The 20,976-nt window shown below is 41.0% G+C and overlaps 1 protein-coding gene across 1 annotated transcript in view; it reads right to left on the reverse strand.

The window, feature by feature from the left end:
• The window catches only part of ZC2HC1A (zinc finger C2HC-type containing 1A), a 927,244-nt gene that overhangs the window by 191,956 nt on the left and 714,312 nt on the right, over positions 1-20,976 (reverse strand). Inside the window, exon 6 of the mRNA XM_044066001.1 lies at positions 11,376-11,472. Coding sequence (XP_043921936.1) covers positions 11,376-11,472 — 97 coding nt within the window. The remainder of the gene's footprint in view (positions 1-11,375; positions 11,473-20,976) is intronic.

A 20,976-nucleotide genomic window follows, 5' to 3' on the forward strand; every position in this document is an offset into this window, starting at 1 on the left:
GATGTTTCTACAGAAGTACACATCTATGACTTAGATAGGTTCCATTATTTTTAGTCACTACATTATAACAGTTGAAGGTAGGCTTTTATTTTTGTGTTTTGAAAACTATAGCCTTTAAAAAAATGTTATTCTTTATTGGCTATGTTTAGACATGCGATTGCTGCATGTATGAATGTATATGGAGCTGGCTACATCATTTATCTTGACAACTGGATTGTGTCGGACAGTTTTAGCTTGAAGAACTTTTTTGTAGGTTTATACTAATTTCAATTTAGACAATTTTTATCTGTGTCTTTGAATATGTGATTCATATTGTAAGTTGCTAACGTATATACGCTCCATATACTTTTTTACATGTTTATGTGCAACACTGTGAATACATTTTTATCTCAATAGTTTTTTGAAACAGTTATTAGAAATTTTGTTTCGGGAAGCTTTCTGTTATGCATGCAGAGACAAGTTGTTCATAAACTTTTTTAGCAATCTTAGTGCACATTGTTTACATCTGACGATCAGTGACAACCAAATTGCAAGTTTCTAATGCAATAGTTTTTTTAAGACGGTTATTAATTCTTTAACTAGGAATTTTATTCTGGGAAGTTTTTTTGCCTTCTATCATTGCATATGTAAAGATAGGTTCATAGGTAGGTACTAGGCTATCAGCCCAAGGGCCTATGTAAGCCTAGCTAACAAAGTTCCCTGGCTTAAGCCAACCCAAGAAAGTTAATTTCCTGTGCCCCTCTCAAGCAGAGCCACAGAAGTCTAAAATAAAAGTTATGGTTCTTAAGTTAATTTAGCAATTTTAGGGTATATCATTTGTCTGAAGATTAGAGACGCCCAAATTGTAAGTTGCTAAAGTGAATACGTTCCTTATGTATTTCCTTTTGGATGTTTAATGTATGAGCTTTATTATGGATGCATTCTTATTTCAACCGTTTTATAAGACAGTTACTGTTTCCGTAACCAGGAATTCTGTTCTGGGGAATTTTTTGCTCTTGCAATGTGTATGTAAAGTTAAGTTACTATTTCTAAGTTGATTTAATAATTTGAATGCATATTTTTTACAGCCGATGATCAGTGACGGCCACAGAAAGCACTTTATATTATATGCAATTTTATTTTACCAGTGGCTTACAATTTACTTACTTTTATAATACGTATTTAGTTAATAATGAATTATGTGAAAGCAGTACTATAGAGATGTCTTTCTAGTGATCTTAAATATGCACCTTTAATAGATTAAGTTGTTTATTTTTTTAGGTAGGCAGTCAACTCATTACATGAGTTTTACTGCTTAATTGATTTGATGACATGTGCCTGTTTTAAGCTACTATGATTGGCTGTGTCTTACTTTATAAATGTCTTGGTTTATTAGTTGTTAGTTAAGGGTCTAAAGATGAAATACTTTCTGTGAAAGTGCTTACCTGTTTTGGGCAATAAAAGCTTTTTGGATTCTGAGTGAATCATTTATACAGTCATGTTTGGAAGGGGTCTTTTATTCTTTTGAATTTTATTACTCTTAAAAACCCATGTATGTGTTATACTTGCCAGGCATCTGGGTGCAAAGACAAATCCACCACCGACTGCCTCCAGAGTTGGACAGTCGGTCAGCACTTCATGAGCGATGAAAAAGAATCTCTGAAGCCCTAGTTATGCAGTCCTCCTCTGCATCTAGAAAGACATCTACCATTAAAATTTCCTCCTCTGCTTCTGGAGGAATTATCACTGTACGAATCTTGGAAAGGTTCCTGAGATTTCTGGAACCACGTTTTCTTACTGCCTCTCTGATTCCTAGAAAAGTTCTTGAGGAGAAGAAAACTTGATTCCCACTGCAGAGTCTTTCCACCTTGTTCACTGCTGGAAAACATATCTTTTACTGATGGCCCAGACAAGGAAGTGCCATCAAGTGGGACATTAGTAAAGGACGTCTTAAAAGGTTCCAGTAAGTCACACAGCTGCATCCAGGCATGCCTTCTTATGGCAATGCCTGAACCGGCTGCTTGTATGGTACCTTCAGCTGTGTGAGAGATCAACCTCAAAGCCTTTGATATGGATAAGAAAGTGGCCAGTTGCGAGGATGTTCTTCTGAAGTGCTTAGAGTATATGAAAGCTCTTTGGTCAAATCTTTCTGAAACCTAGTAAAGTGTGCCTGATAGTTTACTGACCTCAGGGCAAAGGTTGTGAAGGCAAAGACCAACTTTCCAAATCTGTCCAATGCTCTATACTCCCTGTTTGGCAGATGGACAGAAGAGCTCTCTTCTGCTAGATCTTTCTTGGTAGCTGCTGCCACCACCATAACATTGAATGGGACTCCTTTGCTCCAGTGTGGTCTATCTGCTGGTGGGGCTTAAAATTTGTTAGGGCTTTTTGGGAATGGGTTTGATGGTATCCAATTCCTTCCAAGCTCAGCAGGAAATGAAATCAATAAGCTCATCCACAGGGGGGGGGGGGGAGATAACCCAAGACATAGATGGGCCAGAAACAAAGCTTCTTCTGGTAAGAGGTTTTGGGAAGACCAGCCACTTTTTGTTTTAGGATCTGTAAAATATCTCCAAAGGAGAGGTCATCTGGTGATGACTTGGGGGACCCTTCTCCATCAAAATCAGTATCCTCTATGAGAAACTCTATAGGGTAGTTAATGCGTCTCCATTTGCATGTTCTCTTCTGGCACACCTCCTCAGTGGGGTGTTCATGTGAGGTGTCAGAAGCAAGAGGAAGTTACTCAACTGGAACCGGCTGTCCCTGTGGAATATGCCCGATCAACTCAATCTCAGAGCCAATGCAAAAAAAGGGGTAGGATCTGAAATATGAGGGGGCACTTCTTCAACCTGCCTTCTCAGAGGTGAAAATTCAGATGAAAGTAGGTCTCGACCACCCTTAGACCTGTGCCTTGGGGGTGGAACCAGATCTGAACTGTCCAGTGCCGGGGCTCCAAGGAGAAGGGATGGAGCCAACAAAATTGAAGCCAAACCTACCTCCTCAAATCCAACAACGACCCTTTGTCTCCAAGACCTGTTGTAATCCAAGGGTATCTGAGCAGAACTAGCCAAAGTATAGTCGGAGTGGTGGGAGAAGCCCTCCTCTTATCCAACACTGGACCTCTCATGAACTCTGGATCCTGGGACTCCAAAAACACTTTGTGGATTGGAGGAGGAGATGAAATGATTTTTGATGTGGTAGACATCTCTACGAATCCAACAGGGGATAGAGCTGAGCTTTGAGAAATTTTTGCATCATCCTATCCACATCCGGTTCTGGAGGACCTGGAGGGAGTAGTGGATGGGAGTCTTGAATGCTTTTTTGGAGTCTGAAGCAACTGAGAAGGCAAGGTGGGTGAAACTGGTTTAATGGTAAATTCTGGAGTTGAGCTCCTATAGTGGTACCCAGCTTGGGATTCAAAGACCTAGGATCCAAAAGTGGTACAGTAGGACTTATGGTAATGACAGGAGGAGTCTAAACCTTAGGATGTGATGGCGGTGAATCCAACTGTCAAGTCTTTGGCTCCAATAGTGTTGGATACAAAGTTTTTCTAGTCTTCAAACGAGTCTCCTACTATGATCTGTGGACTTTGGAGGGAAGCATTTCCTGTGCTCAAGAGGACCAGACTTACTAGTTTTGGATGGGGGGGGGGGGGGTTGAGCCCCTAAAGAAGATATAGAAGGAAGAATTCCCTGTAGAAAAAGTTTATTACATCTATCTGCCAGGGTTCTTGGGTGTGGTCTATCTGCTGGTGGGGCTTAAAATTTGTTGGGGCTTTTTGGGAATGGGTTTGATGGTATCCAATTCCTTCCAAGCTCAGCAGGAAATCAAACCAATAAGCTCATCCACTGGGGGGGGGGGGTAACCCAAGACATAGATGGGCCAGAAAGTACAGTTTTGTACCTACCATAAATGTAGATGTCCGAACAGGATAGCATCTGCAGTCCTTACAAGTGGGTTGTCCTGTCGTCAGGCAGCCCTTCGGTCGGCCGGATTCCAAAGTCTGGGTCTGGCTTCGGCTAGTGTCGCACTCACCCGACGTCATCTCTGCTGGTCTTCGGGTATAAAGGCATCAGCCGACGCCATTTTCCTCAGTGTTCCTTGCCCCAGATGCCAGTTGCCCTCTTGTAAAGCTAAATTTTGGGAAATGCCAATGTTTCCAAAAGGTAGAAGGCAAATACAAAAATAAACATGTATGCACATATATACAAACAAATACACCATAAGAAATCCCCCCCTAGCTAGCTATAAGGAGGGCAAATACCCTAGGAGTACCACAGAGGGGAAGGAGGGTGGGTAATCCTGACTGCAGATGCTATCCTGTTCGGACATCTACATTTATGGTAGGTACAAAACTGTACTATGTCCTTCAAGGATGCATCTGCAGTCCTTACAAATGGGTAGAATACCATAGCCAAACTAGGGGAGGAGGTAGAAGAATTATGGTGTAGTTAGGATCCCTTGTAGGACAGCAGTGGCGAACCCTGCTCAGGATCTGGAGTATAGAGGTAAGTTATAATGCTTGGCAAATGTATGCACGGAGGTCCAAGTAGCCTCAATAATGTCCTTGGTAGCCACTCCTCGTAAGAATGCTGTGGTAGTGGCAGTAGCCCTTGTAGAGTGAGGCCTTATGTTCTGTGGAATTTGCTTTCCATGGTAGGAGTAACAGAATCTTATGCAATTTCCTATCCACTTGGAGATTGTTTGTTTGGAAATTGCTTTTCCTTCCCTTCCTGCTGCGTAGGCTACTAAAAGCTGGTCTGTTTTCCTATTGGCCTTAGTTCTGTCCAGGTAGTAGCGTAACTGTCTATGTACATCCAAGGTATGCAGGAGTCTTTCTCCCCTGTTCTGTGGATTGGGAAAGAAGGTAGGTAGGTGGATCGCTTGGTTTAGAGACACTCTGGATATCACCTTAGGCATGAATGTAGGGTTAGTTCTCATGGATACTCTATCTTGATGGAAGATTAGGAAGGGTTGTACTGCCATTAAAGCCTGTAGTTCTGAAACCCTTCTTTCTGAAGTAATTGCCAGTAGGAAAGCAGTTTTCCAGGATAGGTGTTGGAGTTCTGCTGTTGCTGCTGGTTCGAATGGAGGGAGTGTCAGTTTTTCTAGCACAAAGTTCAAGTCCCATGCTGGTAATGGTGCTTTCCTAGGAGGTTTTACATTCTTAATTCCTCTCAGGAACTGTCTGAGTAGAGGGTGAGAAAACAGGGAATCAAAGCTGTATTCTGCAGAAATAGCTGATGCATGTATCTTGATGGAGGAGTAGGACAGGCCTGCATGGAGAAGCTCTGCCAAATACTCCAGGATGTTGGCAATATCTACCTTTGACACATCTTTCCCTCTTTCAGTACTCCAAATGACAAATCTTTTCCATTTTCCTGCATAGTTCCTTCTTGTTGAAGGTCTGCGGGCCTCAAGGATGATGTCTTAAACCCTTTGAGATAAGTCTGGGTTAGTTGCTGTCATGCAATGTTCCAGGCAGTTAGTTGCAGAGTTTTCAGGTTGGGATGCAAGATGTTGTAGTTGCTCTGAGTTAACAGCAAGGGGATCAGGGGAAGTGTCCACATTTCCCCCCGTGAGATGGTCCTCAATAATGGATACCAATGTTGCCTTGGCCAATTTGGGGCTATCAGAATTATCCTTGGACGTTCCTCTGATTTTCAGTAGTACCTTGTGCATCAAAGGAAGAGGTGGGAATGCATATGCTGTCAGGCCTTTCCAACTGAAGGATAGAGAGTCCACCTTCCAAGCAAGTGGGTGGTATATCCTTGTGCAGAATTTCTTGAGCTGGTGATTGAGCGGTGATGCGAATAGGTCTATTTGTGGCATCCCCCATTTCTTTGTGATGGTCTTGAAGATGTCCGGGTGTAGCATCCATTTGTGAGCATCCAAGGTAGTTCTGCTTAACATGTCTGCTAGGATGTTTTCTTTTCCTGGTACAAATATAGCCTGTAACTGAATGTTGTAGCTCAGAGCCATGTCCCATAGGTCCAGAGTCATTCGGCATAGGGGGTATGAATGAGTGCCTCCCTGTTTGTTGATGTACCACATGACAGTGGGATTGTCTGTTCTTATCCTCAATTGGCCTTCTTTGAGGTATGGTCTGAAATTCTGGATTGCTAGTTTTACTGCCAGCATTTCTTTTTGATTTATGTGCAGGTGTAGCTGATCTGGAGTCCATAAGCCTTGAATGGCATGTAAGGTTTCCCCAAAGGAAAATTCCTCTGGTGGAGAGGCAGAAGGAATAGATTCTTCCGCATCAGAATCTTCATATGTAGAATAAGGAGCCTCAGGATGGTCTGCATCATCTGAATCATCAGAAGAGTCATCTGAGGGCACTGTCTCAGGGTGTTCTGCCCTGGGTCTTTTTTCTGGAGGTTGAGAGGCCCTGTCTGGGTGAGATTGGGATCCCCTTATTAAAGAGATGAGATCCTCTGCCAGAGTAAGCATTTGGGAACTAGAGCTGGGCCTGTGAGAGGGGGGCTTAACAGGCACAGACTTAGCCAATTTGGCTGCTTTAGCCCTGGCAAAGGCCTTTATAGACATGGCTAAAGGAGGCCTAGCAGCACCACGTGCTGGAGTAGAAACATCCAAAGGGATGGTATCCGATAATTCTAGGGAACCCACATTGGTAGGTAAAACTTCAGTGGCCGATTCCACTAGAGTAGAAGGGGCCTCGGTAGTAGTCATGGATTCGGCTGAGGATTGAACGTTTCTCGGTTTCGGCCGAAACCGAGACACTCATGATTTGCTTAACCGTGGTTTCGGCGAAACCGCTGGACCGAGTGTCGGTCCTTCTTTGGCGTTCTTAACAATTTGTGTAGTCGGAGGATCCGGCGGCATAATGTCTAAAAATCTGAACCGAAAAACTGTTCAGCAAACTCCGACCCGGCGCCTAAGCGTTAAATTGCGGTTGAAGAGGCACAGGCCAAACAAGCTGCTACGTCGTGGTCTGGGCCTAAACAAGGTAAACAGTAAGAGTGGAAATCTTTATGAGGTATTTGTTTCCCACAAGTTAAACAGTTGTTTACTTTTTCTGACATCGGCTGAGGCAAGAAAGAGTCCCCAACGGGGTACTTAGCTTTTAGAAGTCTTCGGTAGTATTCGGTAGTAATCTCTGGATCTGACCGACCCGGCACTTGCGAACAGCTTCTGCTTCGGGCGCCATACGTAGCAAGAAAGACTGGGGAAAATGGCGTCGGCTGATGCCTTTATACCCGAAGACCAGCAGAGATGACGTCGGGTGAGTGCGACACCAGCCGAAGCCAGACCCAGACTTTGGAATCCGGCCGACCGAAGGGCTGCCTGACGACAGGACAACCCATTTGTAAGGACTGCAGATGCATCCTTGAAGGACATCCAAAGCCTCCAAAAATATTGATTCTTCTGGTAAGAGGTTTTGGGAAGGCCAGCCACTTTTTGTTTTAGGATCTTTAAAATATCTCCAAAGGAGAGGTCATCCGGTAATGACTTAGGGGACCCTTCTCCTTCATCAAAATCAGTAACCTCTATGAGAAACTCTATGGGGTAGTTAATGCGTCTCCATTTGCATGTTCTCTTCTGGCACACCTCCTCAGTGGGGTGTTCATGTGAGGTGTCAGAAGCAAGAGGAAGTTACTCAACTGGAACCGGTTGTCCCTGTGGAATAGGCCCGATCAACTCAATCTCAGAGCCAATGAAAAAAAAGGGGTAGGATCTGAAATATGAGAGGGCACTTCTTCAACCTGCCTTCTCAGAGGTGAAAATTCAGATGAAAGTAGGTCTCGACCACCCTTAGACCTGTGCCTTGGGGGTGGAACCAGATCTGAACTGTCCAGTGCCGGGGCTCCAAGGAGACGGGATGGAGCCCACAAAATTGAAGCCAAACCTACCTCCTCAAATCCAACGACCCCCCTTTGTCTCCAAGACCTGTTGTAATCCAAGGGTATCTGAGCAGAACTAGCCAAAGTATAGTCGGAGTGGTGGGAGAAGCCCTCCTCTTATCCAACACTGGACCTCTCATGAACTCTGGATCCTGGGACTCCAAAAACACTCTGTGGATTGGAGGAGGAGATGAAATGATTTTTGATGTGGTAGACATCTCTACGAATCCAACAGGGGATAGAGCTGAGCTTTGAGAAATTTTTGCATCATCCTATCCACATCTGGTTCTGGAGGACCTGGAGGGAGTAGTGGATGGGAGTCTTGAATGCTTTTTTGGAGTCTGAAGCAACTGAGAAGGCAAGGTGGGTGAAACTGGTTTAATGGTAAATTCTGGAGTTGAGCTCCTATAGTGGTACCCAGCTTGGGATTCGAAGACCTAGGATCCAAAAGTGGTACAGTAGGACTTATGGTAATGACAGGAGGAGTCTAAGCCTTAGGATGTGATGGCGGTGAATCCAACTGTCAAGTCTTTGGCTCCAATAGTGTTGGATACAAAGTTTTTCTAGTCTTCAAAGGAGTCTCCTACTATGATCTGTGGACTTTGGAGGGAAGCATTTCCTGTGCTCGAGAGGACCAGACTTACTAGTTCTGGATTGGGGGGGGTTTGATTCCCTAAAGAAGATATAGAAGGAAGAAGTCCCTGTAGAATAAGTTTATTACATCTATCTGCCAGGGTTCTTGGGTTAAAGTGCAGCAGATCTTACAAGAACTGTCCAAATGCCTGCCTCAAGACAGTACATGCACTCCTTGTGGGCATCTGAATTTGGGATTGCATGCCCACAAGAAGTACATTTCTTAAATCCTGTTGGTTTGTCCAACATATCAGTATCAAACAAAGAGAAAAAATCCCAGCAAGAACAGAAACCGTAAACTACAAGAAAAGCTCTTTATTTTAAAAGGCAAAGAGAAGAAAAGAGAGGTTCAATTACCAGCGATGGTAAGCTAAATAATTACCAGCAATGGTAAGCAAAAGAAATACCCCGTAATGAAAAGGGTAAGCAGAAATACCAACAATGGTAATCAAGAATTAATTACCATGACAATAGTAGGAAAAAGAATGGGAAAATCCTAATGAACAGTGAGAAAACTAAGAGGGATGACAGAGAAACTAATCAAAGATAAATTTAAACCCAAATTTAAATAAGTCACGAAATATCTCTTATGAACTTTAGAATGAAACTTCTGTCTGCTTGCAATGGCGGCAAATGAGATCTGAGGCAATGGGGATGCAATAGGGCATTATACATGATCCAAAGTCTGGAATATGCATCTGAGCCAGATCTCTGGGTCGGATCTGAACCCATATGTTGAGGAAGAATGAAAAGGACATATGCGCTATACCTTTTTCTCAAAAATTTAAATATTTGAAAGGCAGTTTCCATAGGGGTCCATGACCAGAAAAAAAAGCAGGATATGAGGTAAAGTTCTTAGTAGCACTAAAAAGGTTCTATCCCCCCCGTCAACATACTTGACAGAAAAGAACTTTTCTCCACAAAAAATGAAGATGTGGAAAGTATTCTCCAATGAGGTCCTTATTTGTCCAGCCTTGTTAAAGCTATAGCCAACCATCAATCACATGAAGCCTGCAGAAAAAAACATGCTTCAATGTCAAGAAAGTTCAGAAGTATTGGTGCCTTAAATTGATATTATGCTGCATTCCTCGAGATGGAGCTAGGGCATGTGGCAGTGTGCCATAAAGCTTTGGAAGCTGACCGACTTAACATATCCTTGGTAGGACATCCCATATAACTTATGCTACTGCAACAGTGACTTAATAATGAACTTCAGTAATGTATCACCCTGCTTGAGGAGACAAATTACTGTGAATGTCATAAACAGGTCTGGTTAGCTGCCACTGGATAGTGGTAAGATATACCTAAGTAGTACTGCTGTGAAGGTGTTTTTGTGAAGAAGCTTTGGTATCTGGTCATCAAATCCAGCAAACTTATAGTTTGGTATACGTTAAGCATTTAGAGCTGGCACATCCTGCTTCTTTTTTAGTCTAAACGCATTTCTTCTGTATTCATCAAAGGGAAAGGTTAGTATATGTCCTGAAAAGGCAAATAAGGATATAGAGTAGACATTCTAGAACCATCTTTCAAACTTTGTGACTTGCACTCGAGCCCACTCAGTGCATAATAAATTACAGTAGACTGGACTCCTCCTTTACTTAAAAGGGTTAAATAGTGTAGATGCACAACCAAAAATTTTAGTGAAAAAGGGAGGCAATATTGCAGAGATAACTGAAAACAGAGAATGCATTATAGCTGCAACCAGGGAGCCATAGGGAATAAATGAATGTGCTTAAGTTTGGGGTATCGATCAGGCAAGTCAACAAACATGCTAACTCAAATCCAATGTGCTGCAAACAGGAAGAAAAATTGATACATTCGTTTCCCAATGAGCACAATTTATGATTACCACAAAAAGGATCCCAGCAGCTGTGATGAACCAAAGGAATACTGCACAAGAATTATGTTAGTCTTCTGCATCAACAAAATAAACAATTTTCTGGCAAAAATAGCTCAATCACAACTACTTTTGGGGGGACCTGAGGGAATTGATACTACCCTCCCACGTGCTGAGCAAAATGAATTTGAGAATTAGGCACAAATTAGGTGAAAAATAATCATGCATTGCCTTTGTCACAAAAAGCAAAAAAAAAAAAAAAAAAGGCAACAAAATGCATCAGTTACTCATTCTGGGTTGACCAAAACATAGTACAGTGATAGATTGTGAAGATGGTATACATCTTCAAAGAAAAAGAACAAATTCAAGCCTTCTCATAATTAATCAAATTAATTTCGATGTCATCTGTAATACTAATAAGCAGCTTTCTTCTGAACATCACCATGTGGCACAGAGGAATGGACTGAATCCTCCAACTCGTCAAATATAAACTCTGATCCTAAAAGATAAAAAACTATCTCCACAAACTAGTAAGCAGCACCAAACAAGTTTTTTTTTTCATGAGACAAGCCCCGCACCACACTAACTGAAGGACTTCCCCCTACAAACCTTCTTGCTTATATACACTAATTCATGTTCACACAACTATGAGGAAAACAGAAACACCTAGGAAAGCAAACAGACTGCTTTGTTCAGTCTCCCAGTCTGAGGTGAATTTGCAAAACATGATCCATATCTCAAAGTAGATTTGATTTTTGTAACAATGTACCAAGTGTTGCTGTAAAATTGTTAAAACACCATTTATGACCAAACAATAACTAGGTCTTAAGAAGATGACAAGCTTCTCTTGGTTTCAAAAGGTCATTACATCTGCTGCTACCAAGGTAATTTAGTATTATTAGTATAATTAGAAACATACATAAACCTTGGTATATAAGGTACCATTCAGATATCAAAAAATGCAAACATTCAAAACTAGGCCTTCAGAAACTTCCATCTGAGCTGTTTCTGCAGTACACTAAGTTATTTAAGCTAGGTATACTGATACAAGAAATTCATACCTCCAGCAGGTTTACCAGCACTGGAAGGTTGTGGCAATCGTGAAGATACAGACGATGGTGATGGAACTGAGCTCTTCTTTGCAGCTGGAGGCTTGGTCTGGTTAAAAAATAGAAATACGTGTTTAATACATAGCCAATGACTCCAGACAAGTCACAAACTGACAAAAGCACACTTGGACATCAGCTATGGTATTTCCTGTTTTAATCTTGTTGTGTGAAACATACAAAACTCTCTATCACAATCAAGTACAAATATGGTGAGTTTAATTCAAACCTATATTTTTGACTGAATTTGTTTCCTATATTACCACCTTTCTAAACTCATCAGTCCCCATTGGTTATATTTGACCTGCTTAAAAAGATGCCACTAGTTTCTTTTTTTTTCTAAAGGTGACAACTTATTTGACCAATGTTAGTTCACAGAAAACAAATTCAATAAATGTAGTCTCAAAGCGAAGTCATCAAACATACCTCCTCTGAACTGGACTTCTCACACCACCTCTGCAGAAGGCTGTGTCTTCTACTTTTCAACTATTCTTATTTAGTTACATTTGTTGACCAGGACTGTCCAAGCCTGGAAGAACCACTTCCAGTGGAGTCCCAGGGAGATAGTACCTAACCGTTACAATGCAGATAGATACAAATTGTGCATGTATATATGTGTGTGTGTATATATATATATATATATATATATATTTATATATATTGTATATGTATTTGTATATATATATATATATATATATATATATATATATAGATATATATATATATATATATATATGTATATATATACATATATATGTATATATATACATATATATATGTATATATATACATATATATATATGTATATATATACATATATATATGTGTATATATATACATATATATATATATATATATACATATATATGCATATATATATATATATATATATATATATACACACACACACACGTATGCACATATATATGTACAACTATGAAATTTTATACATACATACATATTTATACATATATATATTTATGTATATAAATATATATATATATAAAAATACACACACACATAATATATATATATATATATATATATATATATATATATATATATATATTTATATAATATTTACACACACACATAAAGGTGATGCCATCTTTCCTCAAATTAAAAATATTCTATGGTCTTCATGGTATGGAAACTAATCTATTTTGTGACTGCACTCTTCCCTCATGGGCCAGATTTCGAGGCAAATGTTATGAATAGCACCTCAGCATCAAGTGTATTTTGGTACAGGATGCACCTCTCCAGCCACAAGAAACCATGACACTGTACTAAAGTGACATACAACGTGATAAAAGCACTGCAGAAATGTAACTCAAGTCCACACCTGGACATTCTGGAAGTATTCATTTGAGGGCACCTGTCCAAAAAAAAAAAAAAAAAAAAAAAAAAAAGAGGCAACCACACCCACTGGCAAGACTGGGCAACAAGCAGTATTACAAAGTTCAACTACACCATACAACGAAGTGGTTCCACCCTAACTTTTGCTTCTTTTAATTTTCTGAGGGAAAATGTGGATTAATGCCAATGGACAAAGGGGAGTACTTTCAATTAAGGCATTGCAATATTTACATCTGAACCAAGGGAAGTAATAAGTTTTATCTCCCATACTTGAGATTTTATTTGGAATCGGGGATCCTTCTCTCCTGCTTCCAAGCTGGTACAGTCAGTGCTGATTTATTTTCATCTTAATCAGCTGGAGGTCAGATTTGAAGATTAAATTGTGTTATTATATTCGGGTGAGCTCTTAACATCAGAACTTGCCCAAGCGACTGCAGTATAAAGATGATGCATTAGGAAACTCTTCCACTTTCCTCATTTATTTAAGTATGAAAGTATCTTTTATGAAGGATACTGCTCCAACAACAGCAGCAAAAGCAGGAGGCGTACAACCAAGGCAAGGTATGATTGACGTTCTGAACCAACCCAGATAGCCAAATAAAATTTAGGCACTGGTACACTAGTTTTGGGTTTTGTGGCTTCCAGAGATCACAAATTCCTAGGTCTTCTCTATTTACATCACCCAAAAACTAGACAGCAATGACCTTAGTAAATCTGAGTTTCTGCAATATCACTATAAGCTGTCACTTACACACCTTGCGAAATCAAACAAACTGTACACAGCCTCACACTAGAAAATCCCGAAGAACATCTCTTCCCAGGACCCAGGGCCTAAATATATTAAGTGTTTCTTATGCATACTTTATTACTTATGGATGTTCTGAAAAATGCACCCACCATTGAAAGACACCGTAAATGAAAACAGGTATATCTAAATATGGCTTTGCAAACAACGCTAATTTGTGATGTCATCTTGGACAGTATTACTGCAATATGTCACAGCTGCAAAGGAGATGAAATACATAACATTTAGAATGCTGTCTGTTACTTTAGTTTGTTGTAATCTAAATTCCATGATGCAAGTGTTTTACTGTTTGTTTAGTTTCGCAACATGGCTTACTCCACCTGGAATCTGGACACTTGAACCCTTAACTGGAAAATCTGGCTCAGATGGAACAGGAAGTCAAGCAGATTTTCAAGTAGAAACTTTTTGGCTGCACTGGTTTCAAAATCTATTATGTACTCCACCTGAAGTTCAAGTCAAAATGCTTCTATTTGTAACTGAGGGGAAAAAACGGTACTGTGTAGCTCAGGAAGTGCACATGTTGTCTTTTTGTGTCTTTTTTTTTTACAAACATCTTTTGCCTGCATGAGTTCATACATCTCATGAGATATTTAGTCCTAATATTACAATGTTGTTAATATAAACAACTTGCACTTAAAGCAAACAGTTAAGTTTCTGGATATGAAGACAGACTGATGAAATAAACAACTGAATCAAATTACTTTTAGGAAGTACTCAGTCTGGTTCTTTGGCAAGTAATACGTTTCTGGATATGTTTATGTTACCCATATTTCTTTTTTTCACTGTCATTCTTCTCGAATACCCACTGATTGCACAGCCCCACCCCCCAACATGATGCCACCACACTTGGTGTCTGCATTACCAATTCAAATATTTCATAATTTTCATAAAATCATCACCTTCTGCAAACCTTTAAATTACTCAAGACCTGTAAATCCCACAGTGATGATTTAACTGCATACATATAGAAAACCATAGCAATTTTCATGTGACATTTTGCTAGCTAATGTTGGGGATTAACCTTTAGCTACTGCTAATAATATGCAAATATTTTTAATATTCACAAATTTGGGGAAATTACAGCTGCATAGCCTAGGAGATGTGTATGTTACCAAACTGCTTTTTGCATCACCTTTTGCTATCATTGCATGGATGAATATTTCTCTTCCTGCTGCCACGTTCACTAGTACTTTAGCAAAACAAATATGACAAGCTATAGCAACTTCCGTAACTTTTCACACACAGTCTTCAGTATCTCAGGCACTGTTGATATCACATATACAGCGTCAGTGCAAACACAGAGTAATTTATATCAGCTTGCAGAAAACTTCTTGTTCCCTTATAAATAGGATGCCCTTTCTTTGGATATTGCCATTAAACCTATGAAAACTGATAACTTTCAGAAATGCAGGAAAAAATCCAAAAGCAATATATGCTCAGGATGAATGCAATCTACCAACATTCTCTCTGTGTCATTTTTATACCCTGTGCATACATGACTGCATTCATACACATGCTGCTATGATTATTAATGCATTATAATAAATATGAAAATTATGCTGTATTTTCCATAGCCTGCATCAGCTGTCAATAAACACATGCAATGTGTATCTTGTAATGCTTCTTTCACAGCAAAGATGTACTAAACTGGGCAAGCCTGGTGATGACACCTTGAGTGACATTGCCTGAGCTACCATTTCTGAGATATTACCATAAATATGCAGACATATTACAAATATTCAAAATTACAAGTTATATTCTTACCATAACTAAGCATTTTTGTTATTCTCAAATCTGGCCCTGATGTTTATTCTAGAATTAGAATCTAGCTCTCGAGCTCCTCCCTCTACCCACAATGCACTACTGCATCCCCAAAGCCTCAGATCAAGTATGCTGTCCTACCCTATAGTAAAACAGAGACAGGAATAGTTTGATAGAAAGACAGGGTTCAGACCTGAGACTGTAGGTTCCAATACAGTCCAGTAGATCTCTCCAGGAACTTGGACAGGGGATTGGAGGGAGACAACACAGATGGCTAGTTATGGTAAGAACATAATTTTTAAATCTGATGTTGTCCTTTTCATTCTTCCTCAATGTATGGAACAGAGTCCCAGCTACGCTGATCATGAATGGCCCTCATGGAAGGATGTTACAGAGTACTGTCGCACCAGAGGTGGCTCTGTTCCAAGAAATGACATTCAGTTTGTAATGAGTAAAGTATGAGCGCTGGACCATATAGCTGCAGCACAAATGTCATCAATAGATGTCCTTGCCCAGAAGGCAGATGGTGTGGCCATGGATCTGGATGAATGAGCTCTGGAAGGTTTAGATAATGTCATGCTTTCTGAGAATAAATCCAGGAAATACAATTTGTTATCCATTTTGCTACAGTAATTTTAGATACTGGATAACCTATTCATTTTGGAGAAAAGAAAACAAACATTTGTTCTGATTTTCTGAATTGTCTTCTCCTGTGAAGGTAGAAATGTAATTGCCTGTGCACATGAAGATGATCTAGCAAGTATTCTTTACTGGAAGAAAATGGAAAGAAAACTGATAAATGGATAGAATGGTTACTGTTATTCTCAGAGCCAGTTTAGGTAAAAGGAAGGGTTAGTCTGTAAGGAAACCCAAGCCTTATGAAAAAAAGTATGTAAGGAGATTTTGGAGAGAGAGCCTGGAGTTCAGACATTCTCTTTGCAGATGTGAAGGCTACTAAGAAAACTGCTTTCCATGATAGAAACTTCAGATCAGATTTTAGCTGAAGGCTCAAAAGGTTTCTGCATTAGGCCTTGTATTGCAACTATCTGATCCCAAGGTGGTGAGTGATCTCTTACTAGAGGCCTTAGAAGAAAAATTTCTTTCATGAAATCTTTACATAGTTTGGACGAAGCCAGAGAAATATGTCTGCTCCCAGTGTGAAAATTAGAAATCACTGCCAGTTAAAGTTTAATTATAGAGAAACTAGCTCCTTTCTTATAAAGCTCTGTCAAGAATTGGAGAATCGTTGAGACCAGGGCAGAAAATGGTTTGATCTCTATTTAAAGCTCAAAGTGAGAATCTTTTCCATTTGCTTTTGTGTAATTTTTGGTGGACTCTTTCTAAGAGAAAATAACATCACGAACAGGTTAAGTAAGCCTGGGCTGTCTAACCATTACTGGAAGTGGAGATAACATGTGGTTAAGTCTTAGGGCCTGAATGTTGGGATGTTGGATACCTGATAGGTGTGACAGGAGATCAAGAGTCTGCTCCATTATGCATGCGCAATAGATGAGACCGTAGAAAGGGGAACCCTACATGCACAGGCCAAAAGAGGGCAATGAGCATTACTGAGCCTTTTAGTCTGCTTGCTTTCTGTAAAAAGTTTGGAATCAGGGGATGGAGGATAAGCATAAAGGAGATCTGAGGGCCAATGATACCCCGAGGGAGGAATCAGAGTGAAGTAACTGCTGCACTTGTTTAGGGGAGTGGCAAATAGATAGCAGCAAGGTCAGCCCCAATGCTGGAAAATCATCTCCATCACAGATTCACTGAGAGGTCACTCATGGGGCATCAAAATGGATCTGCTTATTTTGTCCACTAGCACAATGGCTTCCCCAGAATATGCGTCACAAGTTGAAAGCGGTCTGATGAGATCTCCCATTCCCATACTCTTATGGCCTTCTCTGCAAGGGGGGGTAAGATAGAGTTCCTCCTTGTTTGTTAATGTACCAGAATTGCCTGCAACACTAATAGGACTGTGACTGCTCTCACCTCTTGGACACTGATATGTAACTGGGTCTCTTGTGGGGACCAGTGCTTTGGACCATTTTTCCCAATAATTGCCCCCCCAACCCAAATGAGAAGCACCTGTGGTCACTGTGGCCAAGGGGACTGGTAAAACAAAGTGTCTGCCCTGATGTAGGTTGTCCAATTGTCTCCACCACTGAATGTGTTGCTTGCAAACTGGTGTGAGTCTAACTGGAAAGGATAGGGGTAGATATAGAATGGACCTTGTACAGCTAAAGTCCATTGCAGTACCCACATATAAAAGCATGCCAAAGGGAGAAGCACAATGGCTGCTACTATGGAACCTAATGCCTACAGTACTAACCTTGATGGAGGAGTTGAACAAGCAAGAAGAAAATGGATTTAACTCCTTACAGTGGCGATACAATGAAGGGGTAAAGAGGCTTGAAGGGGTAAAGAGGCTATCTGTTTTGTCATGACTAAAAGAACACCAATGAACTCTAGGCTCTGGACTGGTATTAGGTTTGATTTGGCATGACTTCCAGTTATGCCCAAAGAATTGCAAATCTGAAGCAAATAGTCCCTGGCATGTAGAAATAGATGCTTGGAGGAGGTGGTAAGGAGCCAGTCCTCTAGGTATGGAAACACCTGGAATGCCTTTACTCTCAAATGGGCTGCCACTACTGACATGCATTTGGTAAACACCATGAGATCTGTGGTGAGTCCAAACAGTAGGTCCCTGAACTGGTAATGTCTGGCTCCCAGCTGGAAGTGAAGATGTCTTCTGGATCGCCTGTGTATTTTGATACAATAGTAAACATCTTGACTATCTATACAGCACATCAAATCATCCTTGTGTAGAAATGGTAGAATGGACTGGATCGTGACCATTCGGAACTTTGTTTTCTTTACATACTGATTTAAGTTGCTTAGATGCAAAATGGGTCTGTGGTCCCCTGTTTTCTTTGACACTAAAGAAGCAGGAATAAGTTCCGAACCCTATTTGGTCTGGTGGGACCCTTTGGATGACTCTTGTCTAGCAGCTTTTGGATTTCTTGTGCTGCTGTCTTCCTCTGAGTGGTTGGAACATCAGGAAGTTTCTTCCTTTTGCGAAATGGAGGAAAGGAAAATGGTACATAAAGTACAGTTTTGTACCTACCATAAATGTAGATGTCCGAACTGGATAGCATCTGCAGTCATAACAACTGGGTTGTCCTGTCGTCAGGCAGCCCTTCAGTCGGCCGGATTCCAAAGTCCGGGTCCGGCTTCGGCTGATGTCGCACTTCACCCGACGTCATCTCTGTTGGTCTCGGGTTATAAAACCATCACCCTACGCCATTTTCCTCAGTGTTTCTTGCCCCAGATGCCAGTAGCCCTCTTGAAGGCTAAAATTTGGATAGATGCCAATGTTTCCAAAAAGATAGAGGTAAACACAAAATAAGCATGTATGTACATATATACAAACAAATACACCATAAAAGACTCCCCACCAGCTAGCTATTAGGAGGGTAAACACCCTAGGAGTACCACAGAGGGAAGGAGGGAGGGTAATCCTGACTGCAGATGCTATCCAGTTCGACATCTACATTTATGGTAGGTACAAAACTGTACTATGTCCTTCATGGATGCATCTGCAGTCATAACAACTGGGTAGAATACCATAGCCAACTAGGGAGGAGGATAAAAGTAGATTATGGTGTGTTTAGGATCCCTTGCAGTACAGCAGTGGCAAACCCTGCTCGGGATCTGGAATATAGAGGCAAATTATAATGCTTGGCAAATGTATGCACGGAGGTCCAAGTAGCCGCCTCAATAATGTCTTTGGTTGCCACTCCTCGTAAGAAGGCTGTGGTAGTGGCTGTTGCCCTTGTAGAATGAGGTCTTATGTTCTGTGGAATTGGTTTTCCATGGAAGGAGTAACAGAATCGTATGCAATTTCCTATCCATTTGGAGATTGTCTGGAAATAGCTTTTCCTTCCCTTCCTGTTGCATAGGCTACAAAAAGTTGGTCAGTCTTTCTGCTATTTTTTGTTCTGTCCAAGTAGTAGCGTAGCTGTCTATGAACATCCAAGGTATGCAGTATTCTTTCCCCTCTGTTTTGTGGGTTGGGAAAGAAGGTAGGTAGATGGATTGCCTGGTTTAAAGACACTCTGGATACCACCTTAGGCATAAATGTAGGATTAGTCCTCATGGACACTCTATCTTGGTGGAAGATTAGGAAGGGTTGCACTGCCATTAAGGCCTGTAGTTCTGAAACCCTCCTTGCTGAAGTAATTGCCAGTAGGAAAGCAGTTTTCCATGACAGGTGTTGTAGGTCTGCTGTTGCTGCTGGTTCAAAGGGTGATAGTGTCAACTTTTCTAGCACAAAGTTTAAGTCCCAAGCTGGTAATGGTGGTTTCCTTGGAGGTTTTACATTCTTGATTCCTCTGAGGAACTGCCTGAGCAAAGGGTGCGAAAAACAGGTGGATCAAAGCTGTATTCTGCTGAAATAGCTGATGCATGTATCTTGATGGAGGAGTAGGACAGGCCTGAATGAAGAAGTTCAGCCAGATACTCCAGAATGTTAGGCATATCTATGTTTGCCACATCTTTTCCTCTTTCCGCATCTCGAATGACAAACCTTTTCCATTTTCCAGCATAGTTCCTTCTTGTTGAAGGTCTGCGTGCTTCAAGAATAATGTCTTTAACTCTTTGGGAAAGTTCTGGATTAGCTGCTGCTATGTGATGTTCCATGCAGTCAGTTGCAACGTTTTAGGTTTGGATGTATGATGCTGTAGTTGTTCTGAGTTAACATCAAAGGCATCAGGGTATTGGCCACATATTGTTCGAGACATGCTCCTCAGCAGTGGGTACCAGTGTTGTCTTGGCCAGTTTGGAGCTATCAGGATTATCCTTGGACGTTCTTCCTTGATTTTTAGTAGTACTTTGTGTATCAAGGGAAGAGGTGGGAATGCATATGCTGTTAGGCCTTTCCAGCTGAAGGAGAGCGAATCCACTTTCCATGCTAGTGGGTGGAATGTCCTTGTGCAGAACTTTTTGAGCTGGTGATTGAGAGGTGATGCGAATAGATCTATCTGAGGCATTCCCCATTTCTTTGAGATGGTCTTGAAGATGTCCGGTGCAGCTTCCATTCGTGGGCATCCGATGCGGTTCTGCTTAATATGTCTGCTAGAGTATTTTCTTTCCCGGTACAAATATTGCCTGTAACTGGATGTTGTAGCTGAGTGCCAGGGTCCACAGCTCCAAAGTCATTCTGCATAGGGGTATGAATGAGTGCCTCCCTGTTTGTTGATGTACCACATGACTGTGGTGTTGTCTGTCCTTATCATCAACTGGCCCTCTTGGAGAAATGGTTTGAACTTTTGGATTGCCAGTTTTACTGCCAGCATTTCTTTTAGGTTGATGTGCAGGTGAAGTTGATCCTGTGTCCACAATCCTTGCACGCATTTGTCCAGCATGTGGGCCCCCATCCTAGGTCTGAAGCGCCTGTTGTGATGGTCTGGCTTGCTTGACATCTGCGAAAGGGTAGGCCTGGGTTTGACTGACATGCCTGAGCCCACCATAGGAACTCCTGCTTTAAGCATGGAATTAGTGGGATTTCTGTTTCTAGGCTGTGTCTGTGTTGGGACCATAAATTCTTTAGGTACCACTGTAGTTTTCTCATAT

The sequence above is a fragment of the Protopterus annectens genome, chromosome 3.part0 (genome assembly GCF_019279795.1).
Source record: "Protopterus annectens isolate FY-2018-M chromosome 3.part0, PAN1.0, whole genome shotgun sequence".
In the NCBI taxonomy this organism is placed as follows: Eukaryota; Metazoa; Chordata; order Ceratodontiformes; family Protopteridae; genus Protopterus; species Protopterus annectens.